The 24,801-nt window shown below is 50.3% G+C and overlaps 1 protein-coding gene across 1 annotated transcript in view; it reads left to right on the plus strand.

The window, feature by feature from the left end:
• smo (smoothened, frizzled class receptor) overlaps window positions 1–14,976 on the plus strand; it is a 36,569-nt gene extending 21,593 nt beyond the window's left edge. The window contains exons 9-12 of the mRNA XM_086010613.1: window positions 784–969; window positions 2,906–3,054; window positions 8,637–8,771; window positions 9,359–14,976. Coding sequence (XP_085866739.1) covers window positions 784–969; window positions 2,906–3,054; window positions 8,637–8,771; window positions 9,359–9,969 — 1,081 coding nt within the window. The 3' untranslated portion in view covers window positions 9,970–14,976. The remainder of the gene's footprint in view (window positions 1–783; window positions 970–2,905; window positions 3,055–8,636; window positions 8,772–9,358) is intronic.
• The last annotated feature ends 9,825 nt before the right edge of the window (window positions 14,977–24,801 follow it).

Consider the following 24,801-nt stretch of genomic DNA (forward strand, 5'->3'; position numbering starts at 1 on the left):
GCTGGACCTCCTATTTTGAATTTATACATAATTCACACATCAGGTGTCAGCCTTGGCTCAGTGCTCTTGCCTCAGGCAGAAGGTTGTGCGTTCAAGTTCACTCCAGTACTGAAGGATTGCTGCACTGTCTGAGGTGCCGTCTTTCAGATGGGATGTTAAACTGAGGGCCCCGTCTGCCCCCTCAGGTGGATAAAAAAGATCCCATGGCAATATTCGAAGAAGAGCAGGGGCGTGCTCCATTTATCCCTCAACCAACATCACTAAAAAACAGATTAGCTGGTCATTTATCTCATGGCTGATTGTGGGACCTTACTGTGTGCAAATTGGCTGCCGTGTTTCATTACATTGCAATAGAATGTCATTGACTGTAAAGTGGTTTGGGACGTACAGAGGTCATGCAAGGAGCTCTATAAATGCAAATTCTTTCCTTTCCTTTCTATAATTAAGCACTAATTTTCAGCCTCACACAGGGAAGTCACCAGGGTGATTAGGATAGGATATGACATCATGGGCCAGGAACAGATTATAGTTTGGCTTATTGCCAGGAACGGATACACTGAGATACATTGGTTATATCAGTAATTAGTTAGTGTATGTATTTGATTGTTTGCATCTTTGAGTATATATTGATTGTGCTGTGTGTGTAGATTTGATTGTGCTTCATGTGTGTGTAAATTTGTTTGCATTTTCGTGTGTATATTTGACCAATTTGCATATTGTACATATAGGCGTGTATTTGACTGAGTCTTTTGTATTTGATTGTCTTTGCTTTTCATCCCTCAGGTGTGAGGCCAATGTCTCCATCGCTGAGCAAACCAACACTCCCATCCCCGAATGTAGCATCAAGAATCGCCCCAGCCTTCTGGTGGAAAAGATAAACATATTTGCCATGTTTGGGACGGGCATCGCCATGAGTACCTGGGTGTGGACCAAAGCTACAGTCTTGATCTGGAAAAGGACATGGTTTAGGTATCTGAAGTCACTGGGCCCATGGGCTAATGGAAAAGTTAGAATTGCTACAACCAAAACTTATTTCCTTGTAATTTTTATAATCTCCTATTATGTCTCTGGTATTTCTGCCCCGCACCCCCAGGCCACAATCCAACTCTGATGAACAAGGAGGCATCCTGCTTCCAGTATTCCCCATAAGTGCCCTCTGTCACTTGGAGGCCTCTGTCACTAGGAGGCCTGTAATAGCGGATAAACTTAGCCTTGCTAGGAACATAGCAACAGGAGGAGGCCATTCAGTCCCTCAAGCCTGTTCAGACATTCAGTTAGATCATGGCTGATCTATATCTTGACTCCATCTACCCGCTTTGGTTATGTAACCCTCAATACCCTTACCTAACAAAAATCAACCGATCTCAGTTTTGAAAATTTCAATTGACCCCCAGCCTCAACAGGTTTTGGGGGAAAGAGTTCCAGATTTCCACTACCCTGTGTGTGAAGAATTGCTTCCTGACATCACTCCTGAACGGCCTAGCTCTAATTTTAAGGTTCTGCCCTCTTGTTCTGGACTCCCCCCACCAGAGGAAATAGTTTCTCTCGATCTACCCGATCAACTCCTTTAATCATCTTAATCACCTCAATTAGATCACCCCTTAATCTTCTATACTCGAGGGAATACAAGCCTAGTCTACACAACTTGTCCTCATAATTTAACTCTTTTAGCCCTTTTGTCAAATGGGAAATACCTGCTATTCACTTGGCTACTCCCTGCAGCAGGCTGTCTGAGATCAGGATCTCCGTGATGTGGAGGGTTGAATCTACACCCCTCCTGGCATGGCACCATGTGTTGCAGTTCCAAAGCCTCGTGCCGTTAACCAGCCAAGAGTCAATGATCTGAATAGATGCTTTGTTCCTGTGTTTAATGCTGTACAATCAGGACATGCTGTTTTTAATATTTGATCTCAACAATGGAGATGTAAGTAGAACACTGACAATATTGAGCAGTTTGCTGATGGCGCATGGAGATCTGAATCAATATTATTGAGAAACCCTTTGTAAAAAGGGTCAAGGCCCGTAGTGCAGGATGTCATCAGGATTGAAAGGAGAAGGGCTAGGTAAATTAAAACATAGTAATTAGGTGACGTCAAGCTTCAATTTTAAAACTCTTTAGATTGTAGGAGATAGGGAGGTAAGGAATCCCAGATAATAGTTCCTTTGTTTACTAATTTTAGATGAATGGCAACTGGCAGTTAATAATGAGAAAGGTAGGTTGGTGCAAAGAATAATAAATGTGATCACAGTGAAGAGTGTACCATTAAATACGGTGAGGAATGAGAGGGTGTGCCAGTTGATGAATCACTAAAGGCAGCATCACAGTACATGCCTGTTGTTGCTTAGGCATATAAGGTATTGGAGTAGATCCATAGAACGTAGATCTAATGCAGCATTACAAATACTCTGTATAGGGTTGGTGAAACCACGCATGTGTTATGTCTAGATTGGGCCAAAGTACGAGTCAAAAGACAAAGTCAGTGAGGAAGGTCTTGGGTCGTGAATCAATGAAGAGAGTGGGGGATGTGAGTTCTTATTGACAAACGTATGGGAGAAAGAGGCTCCACGATCCAGTGGATCAGTAAGGTGGAGAGACACTTTAGCCCCGATTTTAACCTAGCCCGTCCAGCAGGAACAGGGCGTATCCGGGTCATGGGCCCGTTTTACACCCCACTCAGCAATGAGTTCACCTGCCCGAACCCTCCCCGTTCTCACTGGGCGGGTTAGGTTATGCAGAATCAGGGGCCGCGACAGCAAATCTGATAAACTGGGAGCCTGGTGTAACTTGGTGATTAACGCCCTCACGCTGGAACAGTTCACACTGTGCCCCAGAGAGGGATTCTTCTGCACACCTACCCCTCGCCCCAGCTGTTCAACCGAAGCTGAATGCCGTCTATATTTTCAGAATTATCGGTCGAAGCGATGATGAGCCAAAGCGAATTAAGAAGAGTAGAATGATCGCCAAAGCTTTTTCAAAGCGGAAGGAGTTGCTGAAAAACCCAGAGAAAGAGCTCTCATTCAGTATGCAGACTGTATCTCACGAAGGGCCAGTAGGTGAGTACCTGTTGGAAGGGCTCTCATTCAGTGTGCGGACTGTACCTGTTGAAATAAAAACAAATATTGCTGGAAATACTCAGCAGATCAGGCAGCATCTGTGGAGAGAGAAACAGAGTTAAGGTTTCAGGTCGATGACCTGTCACCAGAACTGGCAAAGGTTAGAGATGTACAGGAAACTTTGGTTTATCCAGAGGTTAACTGTCCGGAATGCTCGAGCCACCGGCAAAATTCAGGAGTCGGTTCAGTAAGTTTTTTTTTCTTTTCGTTGCTTTTTTTTCCACCAGTCAGGCTCTGCAAGGTCTAGCTAAAGCTGTTGCTTAGCTACAGAGACGCTTGCAAGCTATGGCCGACTGTTTAGAAGCTGTAGCAACAGGGTTTGTTGCTAGATACGGAGCTCAAAAGCTTCCGTATGTTTTAACATTAGCGCTGGTTTGTCCGGCAGTTTTGATGGGACGGCAACAGCTCGGTCCCGTCGGTGCCGGATAGCACAAAGTTTCCTGTAACGGGTTTTAAGCAAATGCAGATGCAGGGAAGGGCGGGGGGGCGGGTGGAGGAAAGAACAAAAGGGAAGGTCTGTGATAGGGTGGAGGGCAGAAGTGATTAAATGAAAAAAGGGGTGATGGTGCGAGGCAAAGGGGGTGGTAATGGGACAAGTAAAGAAACAAAAGATGGGTCTAGAGGAGGTGTAAATGACAATAGAATCATTTCCAGCAGCTGCTGTCTGGGGGGAAAATGGGGGCAGAGGTTATGATCTGTAATTGTTGAACTTGGTGTGGAGTCTGGAAGGCTGTAATGTGCCTAATTGGAAGATGAGGTGGAGTTCCTCGAGCTTCTGTTGAGCTGCATTAGGATGCCAAGGACCGAGAGGTCAGAGTGGGAGTGGGACGGAGAATTAAAGTGACAGGCGACCGGAAGCTCAGGGTCACGCTTGAGAACTGAACAGAGGTGTTCAGCAAAGTGATCACGCAATCTGCATTTGGTCTCCCCAGTGTCGAGACTGCATCGTGAGCAGCGAATACAGTACAAAGTAGTACAAGTAAATCGCTGTTTCACGAAGAAGTATAAGTAACGCCCTGGACGGTGGGAAGGGAGGAGGTAAAAGGGTATTACTTATTGAGACTGGGCTCTTGTTAAAAAAATAATTGCTTCCTGGTCCCAGTTGAAACCTCAATTATAGTGATTAGGGAGGCCAAGGCTGATTCCGATGCCAGGAGTTTTTAATAAGGAGATTAGACTGTATTTCATTAACCGATAAAACAAGTGATAGAGTCACAGATCCTATACGACACGCTGGAACAGGTTAACCTGGCTAAGTGCCTGTGCTTTGATTTAATGGTTTTGAATTCCGTTGCCTAGATTTTTCTCTGATTACCCTTCTGTGAAGCTCCAAGGGACATTTTACAACGACAGCATTCTGCCTCCCCCCTCCTCGCCCCACCCCCCAGCAATCTGTCTCGTCTCCCCACCCCACCCTCAGCAATCTGTCTCCCCACCCCCCCTCAGCAATCTGTCTCCCCCCTCTCCCCCGGCAATCTCTCGTCTCCCCCCCCCCCCCCCCGGCAATCTGTCTCGCCACCCCCCCGGCAATCTGTCTCGCCACCCCCCCGGCAATCTGTCTCGCCACCCCCCCCGGCAATCTGTCTCGCCACCCCCCCCGGCAATCTGTCTCGCCACCCCCCCCGGCAATCTGTCTCGCCACCCCCCCCGGCAATCTGTCTCGCCACCCCCCCGGCAATCTGTCTCGCCACCCCCCCGGCAATCTGTCTCGCCACCCCCCCGGCAATCTGTCTCGCCACCCCCCCCGGCAATCTGTCTCGCCACCCCCCCGGCAATCTGTCTCGCCACCCCCCCCGGCAATCTGTCTCGCCACCCCCCCGGCAATCTGTCTCGCCACCCCCCCCGGCAATCTGTCTCCCCACCCCCCCGGCAATCTGTCTCCCCACCCCCCCGGCAATCTGTCTCCCCACCCCCCCGGCAATCTGTCTCCCCACCCCCCCGGCAATCTGTCTCCCCACCCCCCCGGCAATCTGTCTCCCCACCCCCCCGGCAATCTGTCTCCCCACCCCCCCCGGCAATCTGTCTCCCCTCCCCCCCGGCAATCTGTCTCCCCTCCCCCCCGGCAATCTGTCTCCCCTCCCCCCCGGCAATCTGTCTCCCCTCCCCCCCCGGCAATCTGTCTCCCCTCCCCCCCGGCAATCTGTCTCCCCTCCCCCCCGGCAACCTGTCTCCCCACCCCCCCCTCGGCAACCTGTCTCCCCACCCCCCCTCGGCAACCTGTCTCCCCACCCCCCCTCGGCAACCTGTCTCCCCACCCCCCCTCGGCAACCTGTCTCCCCACCCCCCCTCGGCAACCTGTCTCCCCACCCCCCCTCGGCAACCTGTCTCCCCACCCCCCCTCGGCAACCTGTCTCCCCACCCCCCCTCGGCAACCTGTCTCCCCACCCCCCCTCGGCAACCTGTCTCCCCACCCCCCCTCGGCAACCTGTCTCCCCACCCCCCCTCGGCAACCTGTCTCCCCACCCCCCCTCGGCAACCTGTCTCCCCACCCCCCCTCGGCAACCTGTCTCCCCACCCCCCCTCGGCAACCTGTCTCCCCACCCCCCCTCGGCAACCTGTCTCCCCACCCCCCCTCGGCAACCTGTCTCCCCACCCCCCCTCGGCAACCTGTCTCCCCACCCCCCCTCGGCAACCTGTCTCCCCACCCCCCCTCGGCAACCTGTCTCCCCACCCCCCCTCGGCAACCTGTCTCCCCACCCCCCCTCGGCAACCTGTCTCCCCACCCCCCCTCGGCAACCTGTCTCCCCACCCCCCCTCGGCAACCTGTCTCCCCACCCCCCCTCGGCAACCTGTCTCCCCACCCCCCCTCGGCAACCTGTCTCCCCACCCCCCCTCGGCAACCTGTCTCCCCACCCCCCCTCGGCAACCTGTCTCCCCACCCCCCCTCGGCAACCTGTCTCCCCACCCCCCCTCGGCAACCTGTCTCCCCACCCCCCCTCGGCAACCTGTCTCCCCACCCCCCCTCGGCAACCTGTCTCCCCACCCCCCCTCGGCAACCTGTCTCCCCACCCCCCCTCGGCAACCTGTCTCCCCACCCCCCCTCGGCAACCTGTCTCCCCACCCCCCCTCGGCAACCTGTCTCCCCACCCCCCCTCGGCAACCTGTCTCCCCACCCCCCCTCGGCAACCTGTCTCCCCACCCCCCCTCGGCAACCTGTCTCCCCACCCCCCCTCGGCAACCTGTCTCCCCACCCCCCCTCGGCAACCTGTCTCCCCACCCCCCCTCGGCAACCTGTCTCCCCACCCCCCCTCGGCAACCTGTCTCCCCACCCCCCCTCGGCAACCTGTCTCCCCACCCCCCCTCGGCAACCTGTCTCCCCACCCCCCCTCGGCAACCTGTCTCCCCACCCCCCCTCGGCAACCTGTCTCCCCACCCCCCCTCGGCAACCTGTCTCCCCACCCCCCCTCGGCAACCTGTCTCCCCACCCCCCCTCGGCAACCTGTCTCCCCACCCCCCCTCGGCAACCTGTCTCCCCACCCCCCCTCGGCAACCTGTCTCCCCACCCCCCCTCGGCAACCTGTCTCCCCACCCCCCCTCGGCAACCTGTCTCCCCACCCCCCCTCGGCAACCTGTCTCCCCACCCCCCCTCGGCAACCTGTCTCCCCACCCCCCCTCGGCAACCTGTCTCCCCACCCCCCCTCGGCAACCTGTCTCCCCACCCCCCCTCGGCAACCTGTCTCCCCACCCCCCCTCGGCAACCTGTCTCCCCACCCCCCCTCGGCAACCTGTCTCCCCACCCCCCCTCGGCAACCTGTCTCCCCACCCCCCCTCGGCAACCTGTCTCCCCACCCCCCCTCGGCAACCTGTCTCCCCACCCCCCCTCGGCAACCTGTCTCCCCACCCCCCCTCGGCAACCTGTCTCCCCACCCCCCCTCGGCAACCTGTCTCCCCACCCCCCCTCGGCAACCTGTCTCCCCACCCCCCCTCGGCAACCTGTCTCCCCACCCCCCCTCGGCAACCTGTCTCCCCACCCCCCCTCGGCAACCTGTCTCCCCACCCCCCCTCGGCAACCTGTCTCCCCACCCCCCCTCGGCAACCTGTCTCCCCACCCCCCCTCGGCAACCTGTCTCCCCACCCCCCCTCGGCAACCTGTCTCCCCACCCCCCCTCGGCAACCTGTCTCCCCACCCCCCCTCGGCAACCTGTCTCCCCACCCCCCCTCGGCAACCTGTCTCCCCACCCCCCCTCGGCAACCTGTCTCCCCACCCCCCCTCGGCAACCTGTCTCCCCACCCCCCCTCGGCAACCTGTCTCCCCACCCCCCCTCGGCAACCTGTCTCCCCACCCCCCCTCGGCAACCTGTCTCCCCACCCCCCCTCGGCAACCTGTCTCCCCACCCCCCCTCGGCAACCTGTCTCCCCACCCCCCCTCGGCAACCTGTCTCCCCACCCCCCCTCGGCAACCTGTCTCCCCACCCCCCCTCGGCAACCTGTCTCCCCACCCCCCCTCGGCAACCTGTCTCCCCACCCCCCCTCGGCAACCTGTCTCCCCACCCCCCCTCGGCAACCTGTCTCCCCACCCCCCCTCGGCAACCTGTCTCCCCACCCCCCCTCGGCAACCTGTCTCCCCACCCCCCCTCGGCAACCTGTCTCCCCACCCCCCCTCGGCAACCTGTCTCCCCACCCCCCCTCGGCAACCTGTCTCCCCACCCCCCCTCGGCAACCTGTCTCCCCACCCCCCCTCGGCAACCTGTCTCCCCACCCCCCCTCGGCAACCTGTCTCCCCACCCCCCCTCGGCAACCTGTCTCCCCACCCCCCCTCGGCAACCTGTCTCCCCACCCCCCCTCGGCAACCTGTCTCCCCACCCCCCCTCGGCAACCTGTCTCCCCACCCCCCCTCGGCAACCTGTCTCCCCACCCCCCCTCGGCAACCTGTCTCCCCACCCCCCCTCGGCAACCTGTCTCCCCACCCCCCCTCGGCAACCTGTCTCCCCACCCCCCCTCGGCAACCTGTCTCCCCACCCCCCCTCGGCAACCTGTCTCCCCACCCCCCCTCGGCAACCTGTCTCCCCACCCCCCCTCGGCAACCTGTCTCCCCACCCCCCCTCGGCAACCTGTCTCCCCACCCCCCCTCGGCAACCTGTCTCCCCACCCCCCCTCGGCAACCTGTCTCCCCACCCCCCCTCGGCAACCTGTCTCCCCACCCCCCCTCGGCAACCTGTCTCCCCACCCCCCCTCGGCAACCTGTCTCCCCACCCCCCCTCGGCAACCTGTCTCCCCACCCCCCCTCGGCAACCTGTCTCCCCACCCCCCCTCGGCAACCTGTCTCCCCACCCCCCCTCGGCAACCTGTCTCCCCACCCCCCCCCGGCAACCTGTCTCCCCCCCTCGGGGACTTTTCAACCTTGCTGTTGGGATAGATGAAAATAGATAAGTTTTTTTTTAAAGAACTTGCTGGGCGCCTGATTCTGTGTGTTAGTTTTACAATCACAGTTAGACGGGAGGTAAGCAGCTTTACACCAAGCACCTGTTGGAGGAGGGAAAGAAAGGAGAAATCAATATCTGAAAATCATCCTGCGTTTTCAGCTGGAATCAACTTTGACCTGAACGAGCCATCTGCTGACCTCTCGTCCGCCTGGGCTCAACACGTAACCAAGATGGTGGCCAGAAGGGGAGCCATTTTACCTCAGGACATTTCTGTCACTCCGGTAGGAACACCAGGTGAGTTTACCACTCCGATAAACAATCGTCAGCCAATAAAACAATGTAACTTTCTTGCGTCCTAGCACGATTTCTTCAGGTCAGTTTGAACCTTCAGCTGTAGTGTTTGGCTCATGGCAAATGGGAGTGGGGAGGCGAGAGAAGACATTCCCTTTGGGCCCAAGAACCTTGTTACAACAGCATTTCAGGTCAGCCGACACCTTAAGCTGCCAGGGTCAACCATTTTGAGGCTGACCACTGTATATAAACGGTGTGGCCACATCAGCAATAACACCCGGAGCAAACCTTACTGGGGAGTATTTTGGCCACCTCCTTATTGATAAGGCCATGGTTAGGCAGTCGCAGTTACTGTACAAATCGCGGGCCTTCTGTGCTCCATGAAGGAGCTGTTTAATTGCAAATTTATTTTCTGCTCATTTGATAAATTAAAACTTGCCCACAGAGCACATCATGACGTACAGATCTCAGAAGTTCGGTACTGCCTTCTTTAAGTGGGTTGTGTTGCAGCCGTTTTTCGTATCTGCTTGAAACTGAGAGCTAGCGAGAAGTTTGGGACTCCTGCCTGACTCTGTTTCGTTCCATTTCAGTGCCACCGGATGAGAACAAGAGGAACCTCTGGATCATTGAAGCCGAGATTCCCGCAGAACTCCAGAAGAAAGCCGGGAAGAAGAAGAAGAAAAAGAGGAAGAAAGGCATCAGACCTCTGGGGCCTCCGGAGGAGACGCACGACATGGGCTACTGCACGGAGAGGGCGTCTAGCACTGTCCCACGCTTGCCCAAGTTGCCCGGGCAAAAAAGCTTGGTGTCTAAAACTGTGGAACCAGCTGACGTTCAGGGTATTTTACCGGGCACTTTCTTGGAGTACGGAGTCAACCCTGGACCCCACGATGGGAGGTTTCCCCGAGGAGGGCTCAGTAGCTCTTCAGGGTACAGGCGGAATGCGCCACTGAATTTGATCGCAAACCCTCTTTCGGTTGAAGATGTGCTGCAGGATGAGCTGGGATTTTCCCACGGAGATCGATTCCAGCCCCCGCAGAGACCATGCAATCGCGCATTCCCCCATTCCTCGGCCAGTATGGAGCTCGGAGGACTCCCCCATGTACCCAGATCCCAGGGCAGAAGGACTGCTATTGCACCTGTACATTCGAGAACAAATCTAGTAGATACGGAGTTGATGGATGCCGACTCTGATTTTTGAATCTTGGGCCAATATTGGTATTGTTTAAGACATCATCTGCTCAAGCAGCAGCACCATCCGACTGCAACTAGGGACTTTGGTAAACATCTGCTGCAGTTCAAAGGAGTTGGTGGAAACCATGGGCGGTACTTTACCGACCAGTCGGGAATGTGAATGGCTAGCAACTGCAAGTATCTTTACTGTTCGCATTAGTTCATGGAAACTGTAGGAAGTGCTTCACTACCCATCTCAAAGAGATTGCAGTGTCCCATCACATTAGGAAACATCTTCTGAAAAGATGCCTTCCACGTTGATGCCCAGGCCGCAGGCCAATTTGGTAAAGATACTGGAGACTTTTTCAGAGCTGAGGCTCGGTGAATCGGTCTGGAATGGGAATGTAACTTCCATGTCTAGCCTTGCGTCCTACTAGACTGGGATTATTCACTGATCTTCGACAGAAGTTTAGATGCTTGTTAACCACGCCTTGCATTCAGTTGGATTTTGTACATGCCCAACAAGTTACACCATAGAGGATTATAGTACAGAAGAAGGCCATTTGGCCCATCGTGTCTGTGCTGGCCCTTTCCAAGAGCAATCCAAGACTAATCCCATTGCTCTTTCATCCCCCCCCCCCACACCTTTGAATACTTATCCACTTTTCCTTTAAAAGATGCAATGATCTCCCTCAACTACTCCTGTGATGAAGCATTCCAAGCTCCAACAATTCTCTGTGTAAAGAAATGTCTCCTGATCTCTTTCCTCACTCTGAGTGATAATTTAAAATTGATGATCAATTGTCACTGACTCCTCAACCAGTTGAATAGCCATTGAACTGTTTATTGGACTCTCCCTTTAATAACTTCACTGCAAGGGGTTTCCAATGCTAGTGAGTTCCACCTCCCAAAATATTTAACTGTTCCTAGCATCAAGTTACAGCGTTGATGATGTGTTTTATTTTACAAACACCTAATTTGTCGTTCCCTGATGTTATTTTTTAGAAAAAAGGAAAACACTTAACATCTTAAGGTTAAGAACGTTCTTTAAAAACATTACAAAAAAACCCAATTTTGATCAGATTGAGGAAATGTGTCAGGGTTTGACCCGGGTAACTATCAGCCCTTTCTGCTCTGAAGGGAAGGGAAATGTTAGTCGTGACGATGGTATCAAGATGTTCCCAAACCTGCCTGAGCGCCGAGATCAGTGGAGTTTATGAGGTCCAAGATACTTGGGCACCAGCCCATTACACAGTCGTGCCCAAGTCACACGAAGGTACGTCGTGATGTTGTCTATCTGCTGTGTGTCTGAATGTGGTGGATATCACAAGTATTGCACAGTGTTGGCAGGATACAGTCACTTGCTGTTGACCATACTTGCCAGAAAAGATCGGTCTTACTCGCTCAAGCTGGCCACTCCGTAATGAGCGCTTGTCCTTTGCAACTCTATCCACAGCCATCCTTTGCCCTTCCTCCCCCAATCTCCCCTTCACTTAAGATCCCCTGCCCCTAATAGTGGGTGCATTTTAGCCCAAGTTACAAGTTTAAAGCTACCTGTACAGCGCACATTGTCCATATCCCCGACCCTGCTTATTCTGTGTTTTTACTGTGCTCTCTTCAACTTGATTATTCCATTGCTCTACTGGCCATCCTCCCATCCTCAACCCTCCATAAATTTCAGGTCATCAAAAACTCTGCTGCTGGTATCCTATCCTGCACCAAGTCCCGCTCACCCTGTGCTTACTGACCTACAATGGCTCCTGGTCTCCCAGCACTTCAAATTTAAAATTCTCAACTTTTGGCTTAAATCCCTTGATGGCATCACCCCTCTATACCTCTGTAACCTCCTCCAGCTCTAAAACCCGCCGAGAAATGTGCGTTCCTCTAACTCTGGCCTCCTGTGCATCCCGGACTCCCTTTGCCCAACCATTGGCGGCTATGCCTTCTGTCTTCTAGGCACTAAGCTCTGGAATTCCCTCCCTAAACCTCTCCGCCTCTCCACTTCTCTCTTCCCCCTTTAACACCCTCCTTACAACCCATCTCTTTGACTCAGCTTTTAGTCACCCCTCCTAATATCTCTTTTTTGGGTTGACGTTGATTTCTGTTTGCTTAGGCTTCCGTGAGCACCTTGGGAGGTTTTGCCTATGTTAAATGGCAAGTTGTTGTTGTACTGGCTCTTCCCATGAGTTGCGAGCAACTCCACTCAATTGGACCCAAGGTTTAAGTAAGAAGACATTGAAGGAGGAACAATTTTAGAATTGTCCTTCTGTATCATTAGCCTCACTTTGCAAGCTGAGCCGGTTAACAGTGTGTACAAAGACTACTGCGGTCTCTAGTCCAACCAAAGCCAAGGCTCCACATTCAACAGCTCCAAGTGTAAAGGGGCGATCAGTGTCATGGCAGCTTAGTCACACCACACGGTCTATTGACTTCATCTGATCTCCTTACATCCGTGGTGCCGTACTCTTTGAAATGGCTCAGCCAATCGCATTGCCATATCTGTGTCTCAACGCGGCCTCTTTGAGCCAACGAGCACCGACCCCACAATGTGGCCTCGGGGCTCACCTCCTTTGCAGCACGGACACCCAACAGGCTGAACGTGGCCTTTTTGTGTTTTGCTGATGTAAATGGATCAGTAACATATGGCTGAAAAGGACAGGGGGATGCTAAAGCCCTGCAGACTTCAGGAGACGGGTAGCAGAATTATGCTGAAAATGGACAGGGAGAAAAGACAAAATGTACTTCAAAACTACTTTCTGTTGCAAAAATGACTTGGCGTAAATAGTTTGTTTAATGAAGAACACTGCAGTGCGGTTTCTGTGGTTGTGTATGTGTATTTTTGTTTGACCAGATTATGAATCAGAATTGTAGTTAATTCTGAGAGAAGTATATCGATAGAGGGCAATGATTTTAGTGTGGGGGGAAAAACCCCACTTTGTATTATATACACAAGGATAAGCAACATTTCTACAAGAACCAGAAGACAGTATTGGAAGTGTCCAGGTTGGAAATACTTCATTCCCCAGTAACTTGGTATCATGTATCTCATTTGGGTCCCATTGTACAGCAAACAAAGCATGGTCAAAGTTTCCAAATTAGCACCCCCAGCAGCAAAGGAATCTCGGACAATCACAGTCAGCGTTCATGCACTAATATCCCACCGCCCACTTAAAAGGTCTTCCTTTTATTGAATTTTTGTGCCACATACAGGAAATGTCGGTACTGAGGAATGAACTCTGTATTTGCCCAGTGTCACCATTGACCATCTCGAGTCAGGCTGGGAGGTGGCAGATGCAGTGTACAACCCCCTCGGTCCTGCCCTAACCACTTCCTAATGTACTGTGGCATTTCCCTTCCCTGCTACCCCCGTGCCCTGTCTAGGATTGTCCAATGTGTGTCAAATTATAACCAGGGTTTGGCTGTTGGCTACCCTCGACTAGCAACTAGGCTTATTTGGCCCTGAACAATTCGAGAGCCAGCAAGTGCAGGTTGCCCAATTTGCCGTAATAGCATAGATCCTGTTCCACACGCCTCTTGCTAGTGCCTTGCTTCGCTCCCTCACTCTGACACTGGCCAGCTGTCATTATCAGTAAAGGCAGTGGAACAGCTTCAAGGCACAAGGCCCGGTGTGACCTTCTCCAGTGCAAGATCCAGGGGTTAGCAGTCAGCATCTCAGACTGCCCAAAAACAGGCTCGATGCCAGTTGGGCAGGTGGGGTACCCCAGGTGCCCAACCAGGACATGAGAGCACCTGCTAATTTTGGTGTTGAACAGCTGAAAGTGCTGTCTCCCGGCACAAGCCGAGTTTGACCGGACAGAATCTGGAATCTCCCCTCTGGCTGCTTATCTCCGCTGCATTTCAAGTGCACAGATTCCACACACCCACCGTTATAATTTGTTGATGCGGGGGGGGATTTCCCGAGCTTGCCCTGCCGGTGAGGTGCCTCGTGGTTTCCCGGTGTGCCGCTGGTCAAGGCTCCCTGTCGCGGTCCAACCTTCGGGAAATCAGCCCTTTGGTGGCAGTGTTTGGGCCGCAGAGTACGAGACATAGAAACATAGAAAGATAGGAGCAGGAGTAGGCCATACGGCCCTTCGAGCCTGCTCCGCCATTCAACGAGATCATGGCTGATCATCCAAACCCTAGCACCCGGTCCCTACACTGACAGCCATCCCACCCAAGCCCTATCCCTGTAACCCCACATATTTAATCCCCCCTAACACTAAGGGTCAATTTTTTTTTATCATGGCCAATCAACCTAACCCGCACATCTTTGGACTGTGGGAGGAAACCGGAGCACCCGGAGAAAACCCACGCAAACACGGGGAGAATGTGCAAACTCCACACAGTGCAAACTCCACACAGAGACTGGTCCTGACCCCCCGCCCCTCTCTGGTATTTAAACGCGTGCTGCATTTTCTTTATCCATTGTTTCTCAATGTCACTTCCAATGCTCCAAACAATGAAATGCAGGGGGTTTGAACCTTATTAGTTTGAAACGTTAGGTGCACTTTATGGGGGTAATTTTCACCTGAGCGATTGTGTACAACGGGCGGTAGTGAGTCGGCAACCCATTCTTCATCTCTCCCCATTTTTATTTCCCAATCGCTATCGCCTGTTGTACATTATCGCACAAAGTTAAAATGACCCACCTGGAGATTAACCAGTGAGTGTGTGTGTGTGTGAACCCCATAAACAGCCAGCGTATGGAGATCCTGTAAATGGGGCCTGTCCCCTGACCCCCCCCCCCCCCCGCCCCACCTCCCACCGCCGGCAAGTGATAGTCTGGTTCTGTAAAATGTTGAAGACTTGATATTTTTTTATAGAAATATAAATGGTTATTTTTGTACTATACATAGCCATTTTAAACTTATTGTAATCGGTGTATATAGAGGTCTGTAGAATGGTTACATATAGTGTGTGTGGGGGGGAAGAAGGTCATTTTAAACACTTTCTTAATTCCTTAGTGTGACGTCTACTTGATAAAATGTTGTTTTTCACCTGATAATTTTACAATAAAAGCATTTTTTTTAAACCAGCAATTCATCAACTTGTGTTTCTTTAAAAATTGTTCACCGTCCAATTTTCTCCCCGTCTACTGAAGCTCATTTCTGCTGGGCTAGCAGGTCCACAGGCAACCCTGCCCTCCGACACACACCCCTGCTACCTTGCGTTGAGGGTCCATTATTTGCACGTGAGTCTGTACAGTGAGTGTCACCATGCAATTCTACCACAAAGCATCATGGTCAAACCTCATCCTGCCCTCATTCGACATCCACACTTGGGCGTTCCAGCAGAACGGGACAAATGGTCAGGACCAGGAACTGATTCCCTGCCCCCACTATTTAGTCCAGAACACAGAGCAGAGGTTCTGGGACCACTCTCGGGTATCCCAGAGTTGATCATCTAATGCGCAGCTTCTGACCATCTAATGTATCCCTGGGCATCACTACTCCTATCCCTGAGAAGATGCAGGTCTCTCATTAAGCCCACAAGATCATTAGCCTCTCACCGGGTTCAGTTTATGGCTTTGTTGAATTTCTCCACAGTTTAGTGGCAGTTTTATTCTCCTTTTATCAGGCCGGAATCTCGTGTCAGTGACTGTGTGGATTGTTCAATTTGGTTGTTCAAACAAGTGTCAGCCTTGAGTTGGTTGGACGCACTCGCGCCTCCTGAGTCTGAAGGTTGTGGGTTTCAAGCCCCACTCCAGAGACATGCACACATAATCAAGGCTGACGCTCCCAGTGCAGGATTGAGGAGTGCTGCTGCGCTGTCAGAGATTCTAGCCTAGAAATTCGCAGTGTGTGCTGGTTGTTGAGGCCTGTTTCGGGAAAAAAAAATGGCGGCCACCTCACTTCCGCCTGCCTCTGGCGCAGGACACGGCGGCTGCCATTTTGGTAAGGGCTGGCCCCTGAACTGTAAATAAGCAGACCGTGACGTAAGTTGGTGTGCTGAATTGACACCACGTCTGCAAATTTCGACCTTATCGCTGGGTTCTAAGGACGCTCAGAAAAGCGTGCGGGAAGCAGCCCTGCAGAGATACTGTCTGCGCTTCTTAAAGGGACACACACATCTTTCAGGTAAGTTTGGATTTAAGCTTTTGGACTGGTTTTTATATATTTTATTGAAGTAGTGGCTTGGTGCAGTAGAGGTTAAAAGTTTTTAAAGTGTGCAGGAAGTGATGCTGGATGCTTCGGATGGTAAAGGAAGGCCTCTGAGAAGACAGAAAATGCTGGAAATACTCAGCAAGTCAGACAGCATCCGCTGAGAAAGAAACAGAGTTAATGTCTCAGGTCGAGCTGCTGCCTGACCTGCGGAATATTGCCAGCATTTTATGCTTTTATTTCAGATTTACAGCATCCACTTGCAGAGGGAAGAGGAAGATGCAGAAGGAAGGATTCAACCCAGACAGCCCCTTTCTGGCTGCGATATCCGGGACGGAATCATCCGCCTGTGGTACCAGTGACCACAACCCCAATTCCCCTTTCAACATTTGTCCCACACCTTACCTTCCCTCTCTTACTGACAATCGCAGCGTCCTCTTGGCCACAGTGCTGAAATAAAAGCCACCACAAAGCAAACCTTCCAATCCAACTTTATACATCTATTCATCCAATATGACATCAAGAAATCAACTCAGCCCCCTTATGCATTCCCTTAGTGACTGTCTTGTGTGTGCCTTTGCCTATCCTACTGATGTCATGCAGTGCTACCCCAGTGGCTGCAGCATGGCTGGTGGGGGGCACTGCAGCTGGCTTTGCAGGATGACCTCCAGAAGCTGGTGACTGGGAGTGTTAAATCATGTGAGGGTGTTTCTTCCTTTTCTTCCACTTCATTCTCCTGTCCCTCTTCTTGGTCAACCATTGGCTGGACTGGCTAGATTTCTTGGGTGTGTGAAATGAGGAAGGCACAAGGGCAGAGTTGTGGTGAAGGGAGGGTGGGAAAGCAAGAGCTGCATGCTTACACCATGTGTACCTTGTAAATCAGAGGATATTGTGGGATGAGGGGGAAGTGAGATAACGTTGAGGAGGATGAGGATATGAGCATCTTGTATCTTTTCAGCCCTGCCGCTGACCAAGGGCTCAGCCATGCCCCTGCCAAGAATGACCAGCACCGTCTCCTCCAAGGGCATGAGGTGAAGCTAGGAATGGGAGGTGTGCCTTATGTTTGGTACAGATTGTTGGTAGTTGAGTGATTGGGGGGGGGGGGAAATGAGAAGTGTGTGAGGTTAGTGGTGCAGTTGGTAGGAGATGGCTTTTGAACATGCATTCACTGACCTTGATCACTGGTCTGAGGTCATGAAGCTTCTTTGGGTACTGGAGCCAGGTCGTGGGGGTGACACTGCTGGCAGTGACAGCCTCGGTGATCTGGTCCCACATCGTTCTTTCTGGAGGGCCTCCTGGCCCCTGTAGAGGACTTCTCTTCCAGTGTTGACCCCCTGCACAAAGCTGGAGTGCTGCGTGTGAGAGCCTGTCTGGCTTGTTGAGCCATTTGTGTTGGTGCTGAAGCACTTTTCCCATTTTTTTTTTAGGTGCGGAAGACAATTCAGCTTTAAGAGCTGAAGACTGCCATTTGGGAATTATTTTTAATGTTTATTGTTTTCAGAAGGCAGTTGAGCTCTAAGAGCTAAAGACTGCCTATTTTTAAATTAATTTTACTTTTTTCATTTTAGAAGGCAGTTCCCCCTTAAGGGACCGACATTGCTTTCTAAAATGACAGCCTTGCTTTAAGACAACGCTGCTTTTGCTTCAGGGATGCTACGGTCATGCTACATTGGACCTCCTGCTGAGAGTACCGTCGGAAAACCAGTGTTGCACGGTAGGTTTAGCACTGTGCTAATTTAAGTTAGCAGGCAGCACCGAGTTGCCTGCGCTATTATTTTGGGCGACCGTTAACTTCGGCCTGCAGTGGCACTGGCAGGTTTCCAGCCTACTCCAATTTCTAGGCCGCTGTCTTTTGGATGAGATGTTAGACCAAGGCGCCGTCCGCCATTTCAGGTGGATGTACAAGATCCCCCGACACTATTGGACGATGCGTAAAGGTGTTCTCCCGGTGTCCTGGCCAACATTTATCCTTCAAACGACATGTGAAACATTATCTGGTCATTTATCTCATTGCTGTTTGTGGGACTTTGCTGTGCAAAAATTGGCTGCAAGGTTTCCCTAAATTACAACCGCGATTATACTTCAAAAGTATTTCATTGGATGTAAAACATTTTATAAACATAAGATTATTCTTTTTAGTCTCTAAATACATGTCCTCTTTACAACAGCACCATCTCCTGGCCCCTCATCCACCCACCTCACTGAAATCTTCTGCAGTATTTACCAACTGGGCCATTTTAACCAGCAAAATACACCAGAAACTCCATTAAAATACATCAACAATCAACCCAGGGTATACGAGCAAACCGCACCAAAATATACCAGCAAACCTCACAAAAATACACCAGAAAACTTCACCAAAATATACCAGCAAAATAAAATAAACCAAACCCCACCAAAATACGCCAGAACATTTGCCCAAATTTAAAGCAGAAAATCCCCCAAAATAAACCAGCAAACTCACCAGAATTATATCAGTAAACACGGCACAATACAGTGGGTTTGAACGGTGGCTTATTTTAAGGAAGTACTGAGAGGAGAATGTGCAAAGTGATTTCTCCCGGGTGCCTACCTGAAATAATAATAGGAAAATTAAACATTTGAGAAGAATTCCACAATGACAATCCTGAAACAGAGTGGGCGAAGGACCAGGAGATGGTGCTGTTGTAAAGAGAATATAAATGTGGGTTTAGAGGCTGCAGTTACCGTGGGATCATTGTGAGCGGGTGAACAAGTCCATTGTGCTATAATTCTACAGAATCCGAAAGGAGCTTTCCTTGTGATTTAAAGAGCAAGTGTTACCTAACTCAGCAGACCAGGGATCGAACCTGTAAAAAGAAAACAGAAAGACTTGCATTTACATAGCACCTTTCACGACCTTAGGATGTCACAAAGTGCTTTACAGCTAATTAAGTACTTTTGAAATGTAGTCACTGTTGCAATGTAGGAAACGTGGCAGCCAAATTGCACACAGCAAGATCCCACAAACAGCAATGAGATAATAACAGCCTCCTCCGCCTGGCTGAACTTGTTCTGACATTGAACTTCTCCTTTAACTCCATTCACTTCCTCCTAATAAAAGGTGTTGCTATGGGAACCCATTTACGTCCTAGCTATGCCTGGCCTTTTCGTGGGATACGTGGAACATCCTCTACACAGGGCCCCGCCCTCGCTTCTTTTGGTTACAGCCCAGAAGGAGGTCATTTGGCCCGTCGAGCCCATGCCGGCTCTCTGCAATAGCACTTCAGCTAGTCCCAATCCCCCACCCTTTCTCCGTAGCCCTGCAAATGTTTTTCCTTCAGGTACTTATCTATTTCCCTTTTGAAAGCTATGATTGAATCTGCCTCCATTGGTACATTGATGACTGTATCGATGCCACTTCCTGCTCTCGCCCTGAACTGGAAAATGTCATCAACTTTGCTTCAAATTTCTACCCCTCCCTCGCCTTCACATGGTCCATCTCTGACTCTTCCCTTCGCTTCCTTGACTTCTCTATCTCCATTTCTAGGGCTAGGCTGTCCACCAGTATCTACTGCAATTGCACAGCTACCTAGACTACACGTCCTGTAAGGACTCTATTCCATTCTCCCAGTTTCTCTGTCGCATCTGTTGATGATGCCACCTTCCACACCAGTGCTCCCGATATGTCTTCCTTTTTTTTCAACCGAGGATTCCCCTCCACCGTGGTTGACCTGGCCCTTGACCAGTCTGTCCGATTTCCCGCAGTTCTGCCCTCACCCCTTCCCCTCCCTCCCAGAACCACGATAGGGTTCCCCTTGTCCTCACCTTCCACTCCACCAGCCTCCACATTCAACCGATCATCTTCCGCCACCTCTAGCAGGATGCCACCACCAAATGCAGCTTCCCCTCCCCTTTGCAGCGTTCCAAAGGGACTGTTCCTCCACGACACCCTGGTCCATTCTTCAATCTCCCCCAACACTTGCTCCCCTTCCAACGGCACCTTCCCATGCAAGCGCAGGTGATGCAACACTTGCGCTTTCACCTCCTCTCTTCCCACCGTCCAGGGCTCCAAACACTCCTTACAGGTGAATCAACGATTTACTTGTACTTCTTTCAATTTAGTATATGGTATTCGCTGCTCACAATGTGAGCTTCTCTACACTGGGGAGACCAAACGCAGATTGGGTGGTCACTTTCTTGAATACTTCCATTCAGTCCACAAGCGTGACCCTGAGCCTCCAGTCGCTTGCCATTTTAATTCTCCGCCCCACTCTAACCTTGGCCTCCTCCATTGTTCCAATGAAGCTCGAGGAACAGCACCAGGATGCTTCCTGACCTGCTGAGTATTTCCAGTAATTTTCTGTTTTTATTTCAGATTTCCATCCGCAGTATTTTGCTTCTGTTGTAGCAATGTGATAATGACCAGATCATGTTTTTTTTAATGATGTAGGGAGAACTCACCTACTCCTCTTTAAATTGGGCCACGGGATCTTGTACGCTACCAGAGAGGGCCTTGGTTTAACATCTCATCCAAAAGACGACACCTCCGACAGTGCAGGGGAGTGGGCCTAGCTGAAGTGCTCTTGTAGAGAGCTGGCACGGGCTCGATGGACCGAATGACTTTCTTCCGTGCTGTAACCATTCTATGATTCTACGCAGCACTCCCTCAGTACAGCACTGGAGTGTTATCCTGGATTATCTGCTCAAGTCTCTGGAATGAGACTTGAACCAGAGGCAAGAGTGCTACCCACTGAGCCACGGCTGACACCTCACCCACAGATTAAAGTACGTGACACATAGTGACCTTTTTCAAGGCAGCAAATATTAGCTTGTTTTCCTGGCCATGAGTACAGGGACCTAATTTAATTAGTTGGATTGGATCTCTGGCTCATTAGTGGCAGGGCGGTTGCCGGGGGAACGTGTGTGTGGTGTGGGATTTTGTGAAGTGCGTGTTTGAAGGAAACACAGCATGCTCGCTGTCTGATCCAGCATTCTACAACAGTCATACCTCACAGATGGTTCATGATATGAAATAATTCACGGGCAACCACTCAGTCTTGTAACATTTTTGGGGGGTGAATGTTACTGCTGTATCGATTTATGTCCTTTAAAAAAACAGATGTTCTACATAAATATCTGGCCAGAATCTGGATTGAGAGTATTGGAAACATTAATAACTCTTGAGCTGCTGTGATCATTGAAGTACCATCCCATGGAAGGTAACGAGACAGGTCTGAGCAGGATGGAAGGTTGGCGAGATATTCTGGAGTTACATTTGATTACTGGGGCAGGGCGTAACCGGATCCTGGAGTCAACAGGACAAGTGGGGGAAGGAGGGGGTATTTAAGAACATAAGAAATAGGAGCAGGAGTAGGCCAATCAGCCCCTCGAGCCTGCTCCGCCATTCAATAAGATCATGGCTGATCTGATCCTAACCGCCAATCCACTATCACAGAACCATCTCCTGAATCTAACAGAATTAGACACACGAAATAGGAGCAGGATCAGGCTACACGGCCCCTGGGCCCGCTCCGCTACCCACAGGGCCATGACCGATCCGAACCTAGACTCATGTACAAATTCCTGCCCGCTCCCCGTAACCCTTAATTCCCTTTACTTCTAGGAAACTGTCTATTTCTGTTTTTAAATTTATGTAATGATGTAGCTTCTACAGCTTTTTGGGGCAGCATTTTCCATGGACCTACCACCCTCTGAGTGAAGTAGTTCCTCCTCATCTCAGTTTTGAAAGAGCAGCCCCTTATTCTAAGACTATGCCCCCTAGTTCTAGTTTCACCCATCATCGGGAACATCTTCCCCGCATCCACCCGATCCAACCCCTTCACAATCTTATATGTTTCAATAAGATCGCCTCTCATTCTTCTGAACTCCAATGAGTAGAGTCCCAATCTACTCAACCTCTCCTCATATGTCCATCCCCTCATCCCCGGGATTAACTGAGTGAACCTTCTTTGTACTGACTCGAGAGCAAGTATGTCCTTTCTTAAGTATGGACACCAAAACTGTACGCAGTATTCCAGGTGCGGTCTCACCAATACCTTGTACAACTGAAGCAATACCTCCCTATTTTTATATTCTATCCCCCTAGCAATGAAAGCCAACATTCCATTGGCCTTCTTAATCACTTGCTGCACCTGCATACTAACCTTTTGAGTTTCGTGCACCAGGACCCCCAGATCCCTTTGTACTTCAGTACTTTCCAGTTTCTTGCCATTAAGATAATAACTTGCTCTACGATTTTTCCTGCCAAAGTGCATAACCTCACACTTTCCAGTATTGTATTCCATCTGCCAAATCTCTGCCCACTTACTTAGCCTGTCGATGTCCCCTTGCAGGTTTTTTATGTCCTCCTCACTCACTACTTTCCCTCCCATCTTAGTGTCATCTGCAAACTTTGATATGTTACACTCGGTCCCCTCCTCTAAATCGTTAATATAGATTATAAAGAGTTGGGGACCCAGCACTGACCCCTGCGGAACACCACTAGTTACTGATTGCCAGTCTGAGAATGAACCATTTATCCCAACTCTCTGCCTTCTGTTAGATAGCCAATCCTCTATCCATGCCAGAATATTACCCCCAATCCCGTGATTTTTTATCTTAAGCAATAATCTTTTGTGTGGCACCTTGTCAAATGCCTTTTGGAAGTCTAAATACACTACGTCCACTGGTTCCCCTTTATCCACCCTATACGTTACTTCCTCAAAGAACTCCAGCAAATTTGTCAAACATGACTTCCCCTTCATAAAACCATGCTGACTTTGTCCTATTAAATTATGATTATCCAAATGTCCTGTTACTGTCTCCTTAATAATGGACTCCAAAATTTTACCTACCACAGATGTTAGGCTAACCGGTCTATAGTTTCCAGCCTTCTGTCTACTGCCCTTTTTAAATAAGGGTGTTACATTAGCAGTTTTCCAGTCTGCTGGGACCTTTGCCGAGTCCAGGGAGTTTTGGAAAATTATTACCAATGCATCCACAATCCCTACCGCCACTTCCCTCAAGACCCTAGGATGTAAGCCATCAGGTCCAGGTGATTTATCCGCCTTGAATCCCATTATTTTACCGAGCACCACTTCCTTAGTGATTTTGATCGTGTTTAGCTCCTCCCCCCCCCCCCTTTAGCCCCCTGTTTGTCCAGTGTTGGGATATTTTTAGTGTCTTCTACTGTAAAGACTGATGTAAAATATTCATTCAGTGTTTTTGCCATCTCCATATTTCCCACCATTAATTTCCCGGTCTCATCCTCTAAGGGACCAACATTTACTTTAGCCACCCTTTTTATTTTTATATAACTATAAAAACTCTTACTATCTGTTTTTATATTTTTTGCTAATTTACTTTCATAATCTATCTTCCCTTTCTTAATCAATCTTTGTTATTTTTTGCTGTCTTTTAAAGTTTTCCCAATCCTCTATCCTCCCACTAGATTTGGCTACCTTATATGCCCTTGTTTTTAGTCGAATACTATCTTTAATTTCTTTACTTAGCCACGGATGGCTGTCTTTTCTTTTACACCCTTTTCTTCTCAGTGGAATATATATTTTTTGGAAGTTGTAAAATAACTCCTTAAATGTACACCACTGATCATGTATCGTCTTACCCTTTAATCTATTTTCCCAATCCACTCTACTCAATTCCGCTCTCATACCTTCATAGTCTCCTTTATTCAAGCTTAGCACGCTTGTTTGAGATCCAACCTTCTCACCCTCTAATTGAATATGGAATTCAACCATGTTATGGTCACTCATTCCAAGGGGATCCTTTACTAGGACATTTTTAATTAATCCTGTCTCGTTACACAGGACCAGATCTAAGGTTGCTTGCCTCCTGGTCGGTTCAGTTACATACTGCTCAAGAAACCCATCCCTAATACACTCAAATGAACTCATCCTCAAGGCAGCCCTGCCCAATTTGATTTGTCCAATTAATATGATAGTTAAAATCCCCCATAATTATAGATGTTCCCTTATTACAAGCCTCAACTATTTCCTGATTGATACTCCGTCCAACAGAGTTGCAACTGTTCGGAGACCTATAGACTACGCCCACTAGTGTTTTTTTCCCCTTATTATTCCTTACCTCCACCCAAACTGTTTCATTATCCTGATCTTTTGACCCAATATCATTTCTCTGTATTACAGTGATTCCTTCCTTTATTAACATAGCCACCCCACCTCCCCTTCCTTCCTGCCTGTCCTTCCTGATCGTTAAATAACCTGGTATGTTTAATTCCCAGGCATTGTCACCCTGCAGCCATGTTTCTGTAATGGCCACAAGATCATACCCATATGTAGTTATTTGTGCCATCATGTTTGATCATGTGGCTCTTGTGAGATGGAAAATGAGCAGTGTCATGTGATCTCCCTGCTTGGGTAAATCATTAGTGTGTGGGAGCTGCCCGATCAGGTTGGATGGGGAGCTAGATTAATATCTGGCTGGAAGTAGCGAAAGACTGAGATATTCAAATACTCCACAGGATACAACGGCCCCTAGTGCCACCTGGGATTGACTCTTCTCTGGAGAACAATGGGCTGGAGTTGTCTTGGAGATGTGAGGGTGGATATTCTGGAATTTTGTTTGGGAATTGTAGAGTTTTTATATAGAACGTTCCCTCGGGTGATTGAACGGGTAAGGGTGAGTCGATGGTAGAATCTACACAGTCCAGCAGCAGGCTAGATGTGCAGAATGGTCTCTTCTCCTTCCATACTTTCTGATACCTTGGCCATATTTACTGGGATGAATGCATGACCGTTGCACAGCAACGAGCTTAACCC

This window comes from Somniosus microcephalus, chromosome 17 (genome assembly GCF_052327205.1).
Source record: "Somniosus microcephalus isolate GS21.2 chromosome 17, FLI_Smic_1.0, whole genome shotgun sequence".
Lineage (NCBI taxonomy): Eukaryota > Metazoa > Chordata > Chondrichthyes > Squaliformes > Somniosidae > Somniosus > Somniosus microcephalus.